Here is a 13,276-nt window from a genome sequence, read left to right on the forward strand (position 1 = left end):
AATTGTCTACAATTCATATTTAAACATCACAGCATGATTCCCAAGTTAACAAGGTCAAACTGGCACATTTATCAAATCTAGTCTAGAAATTCCAGAGAGCTACAATTTCTGAAGACCAACTTTGAACAGACATAACTCATAAACTATTTGGCCAAATGCCATGAAATTTAACACAAGCTAGTTAAGTGAGTTATCTACAACTTTGTTATAGATAAGATTCATAGCAAACATCAAATTCACCAGTTAATTTGCTTAACTCTAAAATCTGTCCAGAAAGTCACTATAAGTGAATTATAGTGAAAATAATATTTTACTACATACAAGAATAATACCATGAGATCTACCAATGTTATCAGCAGTTAACATACATCAAATGAACACTAGAAAACATAGTGGCCATTCCTAAATAAATTCTTTTCATGCCTTTATTAATTTCTTTAGGTAATTAGGTTAAATAATAAACACCTACCCAAATTGTATAGAAAATTCCACAAAAATTACAGTAACTTATACATGTCCCCAATAGCCTACTATATATATTTTACAGCATTTGAACAAGTATAACATCCTACACAAAAATGACAAGCCAGCAAGACTTAAAATAGCATAAATAGGAACCCTATTAAAAAGTGTCAAACAACATAATTTCTATTTTTCTTAGCTTCATCATAATACAAGAACATAGCACAAAAAGTTTTATGCTCAAAGGATACATATTTTTACCATGAAAAATAGCACAAGGATATAGGGTTGCTTCTAAAGAAATCTGTAACTAAATTATTAAGCAAGCACTAGACTTGGAATTTTTATCATAGCTTACGCATATCAAGAACAGTCCACTATAAAAATTTCCCAATTAATGGAGCACTAGAACTCCAGCTATGAAATTCACAAGTTTCTACACATATAAAGAGCACCTTTGTAGATTTATTTAATTCTCAAATTAAATTCATAGAGCATGTCCACTTTATAATTTTACCACATTCTACACTTCATAAGCAACCCAACAAAATTTGGGTGACCTCAATTGGAGTCCTACAGCTTCAAATATGAATTTCCAAAAACAAGTGAGAAATCTGTGAAAACAAACAACAAAAACCATAATGGAGAGGCTGACAGGCGGGACCCGTGGGTCAGCCGACCCCACATGCCAGAGAGACAGAGACAGGGGAGAGGTCCGGTCGATGGTTTCTCACTGACGGTGAGCTCGCCGACGGTAGTGTCTACACCAACATGATCAACTCTTCTGCCTACACCCGGTGATGGTCTTGCATGGCCAAAAGAAGCACGAGAACTCCGCACCGACGACCATGGCGGATGGCGGCGATGGTGCAGCGGTACGCCGGCCAACTCTAGCCTAGGCTTGGTAATGCGATGGCTTCCTAGGCTTTGGGGAGGTCCAACGGAGCTTCTGGAGGTAAATAGGACTCAGTGGAAGCTACGGGTGAGCTCAGCCGCATGCACCGCTGCACGGCGGCACACAGAGCTCAACGGCGAGGTCGGTGTTCCGACTAAATGGCGGTGACACAAGGGTCTCCATCTTGCCAATAACTAGACCTAGGGTTGCTCTGTTCGGTGCACTCAAAAGAAGGACAAGAGGGTGGAGAAGCTGCGCTGTGGCAAACTCGCATGCCACGGCGGGCATGGCGACTACGGCGGCGCCGATGGCGTGTTCCAGTGGAACCGAATGGTAGCATGGGATTGGTGCATTACTAGAGTACTATGGCTAAGAGGTAGTTCTAGGACAGGGAAGAGAGAAGCAAGAGGTGCAGCGAGAACACATGGCCACGGTGGCGGCCATGGCGGAACTCCGGCGGGGACGCACCCGCAGTGGCGTAACAAGAAATGCGGCTTACCAAGGGCACGACTATGAGCGCGTCTCGATGGGAATTGTAGAGCTGAGCGAGGCGAAGCTGTGAGTGCAGTGGATTTGAGAATGGGGCGATGGTGAGCATGCGCGAGCTCGGCGAAGCTACTGTGACGGCGATGGCGAGCGCGGTGAGCAGCTGAGAGCGAGGAGGCGAGCGAGAGGGAATGGCCGGCTCTGTGGTGGCTTGGACGCGTCGTTGGAGCCTTGCTGGCTACACTGCCTGACGAGCGGGCCCTGCGCTGGCGTACGACCACCACTTGGCACGCCCGGCCTGACGCCGGTCAGCCACGATGGCATGAGCTTGACGGCCATCAGAGCCAGCATCAGTGCCTGACAGCCCGATTTCATCCCCTCCTAATTCCTAATCTGTAGTGAGTTAGCAAAATCTCCTAGAATAAAAGTTGTAGAGCTATGATAGAGCTACAATTGTTCTGTAGAAACCATTAGCTAATTCGCAAAGGATCATGAGTTACATCAACCCAAACATAGGTACATGGAAACTGTGTGGCACCTAGGACAGAAAATTTTCTAAGTGCTGAATCAGCACCCAAATCTGACTTGTGGGTTATGTTTGGGACTGTTCCACACATTTTCATGACTTGGCCTCTAAACAAAGTTTGTTTCATATATAATTTGCTACAACTTTGCTTTAGGTTTCTCAGCCATGCAAAGCTTCTAACTTGCAGTTCATAAAAGGTCAAACAAATTGGTTCCCTAGGTCAAACTAAACACATCATGACTTAGGGGCTTGATTAGATGAAATGTTCTACACAAACATTGTTCCATTAGGCATCCTAAGGATAGCTAAGGTATTTTATTTACCAACATCACCCACTTGCACTCAATCACACATGATCATAAGCATACATATAGGAAAAACATAAAATAACAAGTCATGTTTCACATGTTTCAATTGCACGTTTCATATGAAAATGCTTATGCAAGAATGAATGATGCTTATGCTCATGCAATGCAAGTGCAATTATGCAAGCCTAACACCTAGGGTGTTACAATGGTCATTGGGCCGTGATAAAAAAATAAAGGCATTTAGGGTGTTGGACCAGAAATAAGATGCAGAAATCAGGAGTGAATCATTACTCTCCATCCCAGACAATGAGAGTGTCAAGCATTGATTCAAATCATAAAGATCCCAATCTCTAGCCTTTTTCTTGGATACCCTATGAAACCAGTCTCTCCATCCCCTATGCATTTTGGGCTAGTTTCTGAATGGAGTTTTTGTGTTCTAGGAGGACGAGTCCACTATTGATTGTTTGAAGGGGATTTGATTGGTTTCTTGATGGATAAAATTAGATGGATCAGGGTCATCCATAGGCTAAAGAAAATAGACATTGGGGGCAACAGCCGATGGAATCAAGATTTCATTCCTCATTTCCTAGAAATCAGATAAAATAAATTTAAGAAGAAAGGGAAATGCAGGGTAGCGGCCGATACTTGGAGAGTGGGAACTTGAAAGCATACCTCGGGGACGTGGTCGCTGGTCGCCATTGCAGCCAAAATAGGTTTGAATCTAAGGAAGATCGCTTGAGTAAAAGCTTGATAGGACAAAGGATTTGCTAGGGTTGAGGCTTTGGCGATAGTGGCGTCGGCTGTTAAGATTTGCTCGAGAAAGAAGGGGAAAGCAAATGGGCCGAGTAAGTTAGAAAAGATACTGTTGGGGTATTACAAAGACTCGGACCGAGAAATCAGGAGTCACGCATATATCTCGGAATAAAATAGTTGCGGTGTGGTAAACAGGTAGATAGGAATTTTGGAATAAAATCATTTTTTATCTCAAAATTGGGGGCATGTGTTTACACCAAAATTTGGGAAGAAGAACGCGGGAACTCGAAGCTTCTAAGATTGTGTCAATTAAGGAATCGATTGAATAAGGATCGATATCTGCTAATTCAGATACGGCACTGAAATCGGATCTCTTCGAATGACGTTAGCAGATAACGACAATGAGCTACGGTTGGCGTCGGAAAATGCATGTCGGACTCTACAAAAAGGAAAAGATTAGGGCCCAAGTTATCTTAAGTTAGGAATGTTTTCTTTTATACCAAAGATTGTAATGAGTCGTACTTGAGTAAGATTCATGCTTAGACTCCGGGTATAAATATTGGACTCCGGCTATTGTAAAGACGACATCCAATCAATCAATACAAATTACTTTTTTCGACCCCCTGCCAACCCTTAGGAGTAGGAGAAGTGTAGATCTCGACGAGTTCTTCAACAAGAAGGGCTGCATCGGTCCGGCCGACCTCCGGCTTATCTGTAAGTACCGTCATGACTTATACTTTGGTTTGTAAGGCTGCATCGGTTAAGTTCGACCTCCACGCGAGCTCTAGTATAAGCTAGTTATCGATCTTTATCTAGTTCAAGTACGGCTCCATCGGTTAAGTTCGACCTCCACTACTCGAATTAGATTAAGGTCAAGTTATCGGCTCTACCTAAGGGTGGCGTCCTTCGGGTAGATTCATTAGGTTACCGATCTTGCTGATGTTTTTACTGTCAATAGTTTTTTAGCAACATCAACCTGCCCGATTAAGATCGAACTAGATCGGCCTCATATCCTTTTAGTCTGTCGTTTGTTTTATGACAATACGATGTTTCTTACTTTGAGCGACGGGTTACGTTTTATTGGTTGTTCTACCTCGATCTTGATCATGCATAGTATGGGGTTAAGGCACGTATGATCTTGAAGAGGTTTGCTGGCTAGTTAAATTTGGTCTATAGTTCGCTATTATGGCTGTAACGATTCGGTCGATCTCCACTGATGGCACTTTAGGTTGGAGGATGCTAGTTGGTAGATTTGTTCCCGATCAAACGTGATCTTAGCTGTTTGCTATGCCTGCATTGGCTAAATAGTCGATCGCCTGCGCTCTAATACTCATAGTATGTCTTCATGAACCTGTTAAATATGAGTAGATCCGTTTTCTTTAAAGATTTAATCTATTATCTTTATTATGGCTGACATCGATCCGGTCGAACCCCACTGTTAAAGATGATAGGTTAGGTTTGAGGAGTTGATAGATATGCTCGTGTTGAATAGTCGATTGTTCACATGTTGTGACCCTTTTTCTATCGGAATCGGCTGTTTTAGCCGATTCGCCTGCGCCTTCACAGACATAGCGTGTCTTTTATAAACCTGTCAAGGTATGGATGGTTTTGTAAATTCTTTGGCTTTAGTTTGTTGTTATCATCGTAGCTGCATCGATCCGGTCGAACATCACTGTTGATGATAGCGAATTAGATTCGGAGCTTTTGTAGAACTGTTCGTATGAGACAGTCGATTTGTTTGCATGTTATATCCTTTCTCGTCAGACTCATCGGCTCAATACTTCATACTGGTTATATTTTGTCTAGCTGATGATTTTACTTACATCTGTGTGCACCATATTCGTCATCATAAAAATAATCACATCCTGCTAATGTTACCATCGTTAACAGCCGATTTTCTTCTCGTGTCGGCTATTCGATCGATTTTTCCCGTCTGGCTGTTGGCCCACTGGATCACCGGTGGTGCCGACCACTCACAAGTGCTGCCGACTACGACTAACATTGTCCGACCACACACTATGACTAGATGGAGGACAACGATAGTTCGTGGTCGGCATTATTAGTGCGTGCTTGGCAACATTAGTGAGTGGTCGGACATCTCCGTGCTGAAGATTCAGTGGGCTAACACTGGCTGCTCCCGAAGCGGCACACTTGGAACTGTCTGGGCAAAGACCGACATGTTCCACCTTAAATTACTGATAAACTTTCTCTCCTTGTCAATTACAGGTCAAACTGACTGGCACGCCCTCGGGAGGTATTCGCTGGGTCGACTGGTCCTGCGTTGAAGCCAGGCGGATCTCCAGCCGTGCTCCGACAAGCAGATCCTTCCAGCTTGCTGTGTGCTCAGCGCATCGACGCGTTTTTGCGCCGACACATCTGTATATTGGCACTGTCTAGACAATTAGCTGGCACAGTTGGACTCATAAATGTTGTGCTGCCCAGCTTTCTACACATGATTTTCTGAAGTTTCCTTGCGCATGGCATATTGACATGCGTTTTTGGTCCAAAAGGGAATAAAGTTCTGAAAAGCTATGATTTGATTTATGTGTTATTTTTCTCTTCTCTTTACCACCTACAAGTTTGGTCTTATCCAGAGCCTTATGTTGTTGCTACTCTGCACTCGTGATTTATTATATTTTCCCCTTTCCCTTTAAATATTTTTCAGGATGTTACAGCCACCAAGGAAAATGAGTTTGAAGACTATTTTCTCAAGCGTGAACTCCTAATGGGTATATATGAGAAGGGATTTGAAAGACCCTCTCCTATCCAAGAGGAAAGCATTCCTATTGCTTTAACTGGTAGTGACATTCTTGCAAGACTGAAGAATGGAACTGGCAAGACTGCTGCATTTTGTATTCCTGCACCGGAAAAGATTGATCAAGAAAAAAATGATATTCAAGGTCTGTTCTAGACTCTGGAACTTTATTTGATATCCAACGAATTTGAAAGATTCTAAGATGATTTAAACTTGATCTCTTCCATAGTGGCAGTGGTCTTATTTTATTTTTCATTACTCAGGTTCCTTTTTTTGTGTGCATGATTGTTTTTTATATTTAGATGTAATTTTCATTGCATATTTCATGAAAAATGCTTGAATAAGGTCTCTTTATGATTTGCAGTTGTTATATTGGTTCCCACAAAGGAATTGGCTCTACAAACATCACAAGTTTGCAAGGAGCTTGGTAAGCATTTGAAGATTCAAGTTTTGGTCACCACTGGTGGAACCAGCTTGAAGGATGATATTGTTCGTCTGTACCAACCTGTGCACTTACTCGTTGGAACACCTGGGCGTATTTTGGATCTTACAAAGAAAGGTGTTTGCATTTTGAAGGACTGTTCAATGCTTATTATGGATGAGGTAATTCATTTCAAGCTTTATCTGAGTGCTTTTGTATTGCTACCTCATGTAAATGGCCAGTTTTATCACTCTTGTGCTGCATTTTCTTCAGCAATGTATCTTGCCACTTTTTTGTAACCTTAATGTCAAAGAGAATCATGTTGGAAGGAGAGTTCTGTCCAAGTTGTTTATTCAATGTTAAGCGTTTCATTAACAACCAACGCTTGTGACCACCAAAGACAAATTTATCTATAAGTCAGTAAACGTTTGTGTCAGAGTTGCACCCTAAATAGATTACCTAGTGGTTGATTCTACCTGCACCTATCTAAATTTGCATTTCAACATAGAATGGGAAATTTTCTTATTTTGACAGTCAAACTCTGAATAAGATTTGACACAAAAATAGCAGGGTTTAGTGTTGGTTGCAAGATGGTGGTGCACTCTTTCTTGAAACCATGCTGTGCATGGCGTTGTCGCTTGGACTCTGTTAAGTTAGTTGCATAATAAGGTGTAAAATAAGAATGAACAAAGTGGTTAGAATGATCCTGAAAGATCATATGTAGGCTTTAATGAGTCCCTTTAAAACTTTCAGTTTGAAGTTATGCTTCCTAGGGACAAAAATAGTACCTAGTGAATAGAAACATGTTAATACTCTGTTATGCATCATTTAAGTTGCCAATGAACTGTTTCTTTTTCTTGAATAATATTTTGTTTGAATTATTTTATTATTGTAATTTTGGTCCTTCATTCTTGACCTTTCCACAAAATAATCATATAGATATCTCTTCCTTTTCCAGGCAGACAAGCTTCTCTCTCCTGAGTTTCAACCTTCCATAGAACAGTTGATTTGCTACCTCCCTGCTAGTCGACAGATTTTGATGTTTTCAGCGACATTCCCTGTAACTGTTAAGGAGTTCAAGGACAAATATCTGCCTAAACCTTATGTGATTAACCTTATGGATGAACTTACACTGAAGGGAATTACACAGTTCTATGCTTTTGTTGAAGAAAGACAGAAAGTTCACTGTCTCAACACCCTCTTTTCCAAGGTTTTGCTGAACACCCCTATCATTTCATGATTTATTTGATTAGGCATTTTGCTTCCCACCTAAGTCATAACGTGCAAGTCATTCAATTGTTGATTGTTTTGGTACAGCTTCAAATCAACGAGTCTGATAGAAGCCTAGCAGGCTGAGATGTTATACATGAATGGCTGTGTTACAAGAGGGTTACATATATAGCCTAGGATACAGAGGTGCCCAAGGGGCCAGACCCGAAGGGGCCAGTTTAGACTAGAGTGATAGATTACAGAGGAGCTCAAAGGGCCAGGCCAGCCTGGAGGAGGTGGCGCATTCATATGTAGAGTCGAAGCATTCACATAGAAACTACATATTCTAACACCCCCCGCAGTCGGAACGTCGCTAGGACGAACGTTAAGACTGGAGCGAAACTCTAGGAAAACAGAGGAAGGGAGCCCCTTGGTGAAGACATCGGCGAATTGCGACGTGGTGGGAACGTGGAGCACACGGACAGCCCCAATGGCGACCCGTTCCCGGACGAAGTGGAGGTCGATTTCACGTGCTTGGTTCGCTGATGTTGGACGGGGTTGGTGGAGAGGTAGACGGCGCTGACGTTGTCACAGTAGACGAGGCAGGCGGACTACAGCGGCTGATGCAGCTCCTGCAGTAGTTGCCGCAGCCAGGAGGCCTCGGCGACACCGTTGGCGACAGCCCGATACTCGGCCTCGGCGCTGGACCGAGAAACGGTGTGCTGTCGCTTAGAAGACCAGGAGACGAGGCTGCCTCCAAGGAAGACAGCGTAGCCGGAGGTGGAGCGGCGAGTGTCTGGGCAGCTGGCCCAGTCGGCGTCCGTGTACACAATAAGTTGAGTAGGGGATGATCGAGGAATGACCAGGCCATAATCCAGAGTGCCCTGAAGGTATCGAAGGATTCGTTTGGCAGCAGCAAGGTGACTCTCCCTAGGATCATGCATGTGAAGACAGATCTGCTGGACTGCGTAGGCAATGTCGGGCCTGGTGAGTGAGGTATTGTAAAGCACCCGCAAGGCTGCGATAATTTGTAGGATCAGCAATAGCAGGACCACCATCAGCAGAGGCTTTGGCGCAGGTGTCAACAGGGGTAGAGCAAGGTTTGCAATCAGTCATGCCATGACGAGCCAAGATATCCAGAGCATACTACCATTGGGAGAGAAAAATAGCAGCACCTCGTCGTTGAACTGACATGCCAAGGAAGTGATGAAGAGGACCAAGATCTTTCATGGCGAATTCCTTCTTCAAAGCATCAATAACACGGCTGAGAAGCTGCTGGGAGGATGTAGTGAGTATGATGTCATCAACATAAAGAAGAAGGTAGACTGTGTCAGCACCCCGGCGGTAGATGAACAGGGAGGTGTTCGAGCGAGCTTCAGAGAATCCCAAAGTGACCAAATAAGCAGCAAATCGACTGTACCAAGCGTGTGGTGCCTGTTTCAGACCAAATAAGCCGGGCCACATATGAATGGACCCAGTCCATGGATTGAACACGAAGGGCCATGGCGAGCCTCCAGAGCCGCCTTGGCAACCTCCAGAGCCGCCTTGGCCACGCCCACCGTGGCGACGGCGCCCACGTCCGCTGCCAGAAGGGGCGCCCCCAGTAGAGGGAGATCCCTGAGGGGGGGCGCCGTGGCGCAGGAAGTGGAGGCGCAGGCGGCTTGCTGGTCGGTGTAGCGAGAAGCGCCGAGGGAGGAGCCATAGGCTGCTCCATGTTGAGCTCAGCAAGGCGCAGGTCTGCGCGAACGTCGCTGAAGGAAGGAAACGGCTTCTGGCGAGTGATCAGTTGTGCCATGAACTGAAACCGTTCGTTGAGGCCGCGCAGGACGTTCAGGACGAGCGTACGGTCACTGATGAGCTCGCCAAGATCAGCAAGGGCATCAGCCTTGGTCTTCATCTGGCGGCAGTAGTCGTCGATGGAGAGGGCGCCCTGAGAGAGGTTGCGAAATTCAGCATCAAGAAGGAGTGCCCGGGATTCGCGATTTCCCAGGAACTGATTCTCGACCCCGAGCCAAGCCGCCCGGACAGTGGTGCCAGCGTGCTCGTGGACGATGTCTAGAAGGTCGGGGGAGATGGTGTTGAAAATCCAGGAGACGACCACGCAGTCCATGCGAGACCATGCCGGATCGTCGAGGCGGGCGTCATCGCTGAGGACATGGTCCCTCAGGGAGAACCGCCCGAGGGTGAGGAGGAAGTAGCCGCGCCACTTGGAGTAGTTCGATGACGACTGGAGTTCGAGGACGATGGGGATCAGGTGCTTGATGTTCTGGACAGCAGCCGCCTGGCTGTGGAGATGAGCAATGGCCGTGGCTTCAGAGTGGGCGTCATCGTCACGAACATCGTCATCCTTGAGCAGCTCCGCGCGAAGACGATTGCGGAGGGCGGCAGCCTGCTGCTCCAGGGCGTCAGCCTGCGCGCGCTCTTGGTCAAGAGCAGCGGCGGCAGTGCGAACGCGCTCCTGGGCGGCGGCGGCAGACTTCAGGAGGTCGGCCTCCTGTTGGAGCTGCTGGCTGCGCTCGGCATTGGAGGAGCGGATGGAGATGGCCTGGGCCTCCAGCAGCTCGGCGGCGGAGGTAGCTTCATCACGAAGCTTGGCCGCAGCAACGGTGGCCGAGAGACCGGTGCTGGAGTCACCGGAGGTAGGGGTATCGGCGGCCATGGGCGCAGTAACGGCGGGCGCAGCGGCCTGGGGGTGCGCGCGCGGCTGGGGGCGCGAGCACGGCGCCTGGGAAAGAGGGGCGGAAGCGGCACAGGACTCAAAAGTCTCGTGATACCATGATAGAAGCCTAACAGGCTGAGATGTTATACATGAATGGCTGTGTTACAAGAGGGTTACATATATAGCCTAGGATACAGAGGTGCCCAAGGGGCCAAACCCGAAGGGGCCAGTTTAGACTAGAGTGATAGATTACAGAGGAGCCCAAAGGGCCAAGCCAGCCTGGAGAAGGTGGCGCATTCATATGTAGAGTAGAAGCATTCACATAGAAACTAGATATTCTAACACAGTCAATAATATTCTGTAACTCTGTAAATCATGTTAAACTATTGGCGAAGAAGATCACAGAGCTTGGCTATTCTTGCTTCTATATTCATGCAAAGATGCTACAGGACCACCGTAATAGAGTTTTCCATGATTTCCGTAATGGAGCGTGCAGGAACCTTGTTTGTACTTGTATTCTATTAATTTTCTTGTGGACTCACTCTTTCACAGACATTTTTTTCTTATGTACAATGTTTGTAGTTCAATGTCAGTGTTAAGTCATTCGTTTCCTTATCCCTGTCAGCAATATGCTAGTTGATAGCATAATTTGAACTACTACTACAATTCATTATGTTGCTCCATAGTTCACAATGCACACTAACAAGGACCGTATCCTTGTCAGCAATATGCTAGTTGATAGCATAATTTGAACTACTATGATTCTTATGTTGCTCCATAGTTCAGAATGCACACTAACAAGGAAGTATTGGATATAAGCAAAAAAAAAAAAAGTGAAATAACCATCCATAACCTACTAAGTGATGTGATTCAATCAGTTTCCTCCTCCAAAGCATTGTAATTCAGGGTAGAGAGGGGAAACATGCCCTAGCTGTGGCCTCTTGGTTCCTCAATATACAAAACATTTTGAGATGTATTCTCCCAAGGCTATGGAGAAGCATGGTGAAACGGAGAACATGCAAATTACTAAGGTCAAACATCTGTCTTCTAATTTAGTTCATGTGGTGAAAGCTGAAATGATAAAGATGCTAGAAATCCTTCAATGTCAATCAATTCTGTTTCCGCCATCTTTTTCTATCAATTGGTTGCTGGAATGGTATTGTGTAAGATTCTGAATGTAATGTTTCTGTTAAACAAAATGTGAAGGAGCCTTAAGCTTTTGGACTTAGTGGCATGTAGGTAGTTTGTTGTACTTCTTGTTTCTGTTTTCTAACCTACTCTGCGCCTTTTGTTTTGCAGATCTTTTTACAAGGGGAATAGATATTCAAGCTGTGAATGTTGTTATCAATTTTGATTTCCCCAAGAACTCTGAAACATATCTCCACAGGGTAGGATTGATGTAACTGTTCCTTCTATTTGTTTTCATTTCATTTCATAACCTAAAATTTAAGTGTGACATACTATGATGCATGACTGACATTTTAGCAGTTTTAAGGCACCTTTGAAATAAAAAAAAAACTTGCCATTTATCTTGTTTACAGATTATCCTTAGTGATATTTAGGAGTTGAATCTATCTGGTGCATTCTACTTGTGGCATCCATCTCTGGCAATTTTAACACCCTTTTTGGCTTGGCAGGTTGGTAGATCTGGGAGATTTGGTCACCTTGGTCTGGCCGTTAATTTGATCACCTATGAGGATCGGTTTAACTTGTACGCAGATTTGCCCACTGCAACTTTGTTGACCTTTTCTATTCCCCACATTGTTCTGACTGAATACTGTTTCTGGGAACAGGTATAGGATTGAACAAGAGCTTGGGACTGAAATAAAATCAATTCCTCCTCAGATAGACCAGGCTATATATTGCCAATAATCTGACAAAGTTTTCATCTTCATTCATTTCTCCGCGAATAATAAGGAGACAACTTTTGTAAATACCAGCTCATCAGGTAAATCTTTTCTTTAGTTCTTTTTTGGGGTCTGTCGTCTCTCTGCATGATCCATAGTTCCAAAATTTTTAACCCTGTTGCTGGTTCTGGGCGTGTGGTCTGTGGGTGCTGCACACAAGCTTGTTGCCCAAGTCGAACTTGGGGATGTGTGCCTCAGACGGGTTATTGGGTGTGACAAGTCGGCCATTGCACTTGAGAGGTCTGTGCAGTCTGAACGGTAGTGAAGTGGTTAAGTTTGCCAATAATCGGTGGTAAGCTGCATCGTTCTGTGCTGTCTTAGAGGGTGTTTGGTTGCCCCTTCTAAATTTTAGTCGTTGTTCCATTGGATATTTGGACGCATGCATGGAGTATTAAATATAGGCTAATTATGAAACTAATTATATAGTTTACGACTAATTTACGAGACGAATCTTTTGAGCCTAATTAGTCCATGATTTGACAATGGTTTTGCTACAGTAAACATGTGCTAATGATGGCTTAATTAGGCTTAAAAAATTCGTCTCGTGGAGTACTGCCAGATTATGTAATTTATTTTTTTATTAGTATCTAAACACCCCATATAATATTCTTCCAACACACCTCTTAAATTTTAGTAGCTGGATCCAAACACCCCTTTACCCTTGCAGCCATGTCTCTCTGCTTGGTGCCCTGGTCACCATTTAGATTCTGTTCGGTGATGTAATGCTTGGATAAAACGTTTCTCTCGTTTGTGCTGAAATGTGTTTGGCACAAGCAACTTGTCCAGGTTATGGGTACAGAACTGTTTACTTATTTCTTTCATAATAACAAACTTCGCAGCCCGTTTTGTACTCTGTTTCTTTTTTGTCATACCCTGAGGTGCTCTGGTCTGAGAA

General features: G+C 44.4%; 1 protein-coding gene across 1 annotated transcript; it reads left to right on the forward strand.

Moving 5' to 3' along the window:
* Positions 1 to 1,944: 1,944 nt before the first annotated feature.
* On the forward strand, positions 1,945 to 12,418 carry LOC136470397 (DEAD-box ATP-dependent RNA helicase 8-like). Its single transcript, XM_066468257.1, has 8 exons — positions 1,945 to 1,998; positions 6,096 to 6,330; positions 6,550 to 6,788; positions 7,565 to 7,828; positions 10,819 to 10,987; positions 11,774 to 11,862; positions 12,112 to 12,185; positions 12,268 to 12,418. Exons 1-8 carry the CDS (start codon positions 1,945 to 1,947, stop codon positions 12,344 to 12,346), a joined length of 1,203 nt encoding a protein of 400 aa, XP_066324354.1. The 3' UTR covers positions 12,347 to 12,418.
* The last annotated feature ends 858 nt before the right edge of the window (positions 12,419 to 13,276 follow it).

This window comes from Miscanthus floridulus, chromosome 8 (assembly GCF_019320115.1).
Source record: "Miscanthus floridulus cultivar M001 chromosome 8, ASM1932011v1, whole genome shotgun sequence".
In the NCBI taxonomy this organism is placed as follows: domain Eukaryota; kingdom Viridiplantae; phylum Streptophyta; class Magnoliopsida; order Poales; family Poaceae; genus Miscanthus; species Miscanthus floridulus.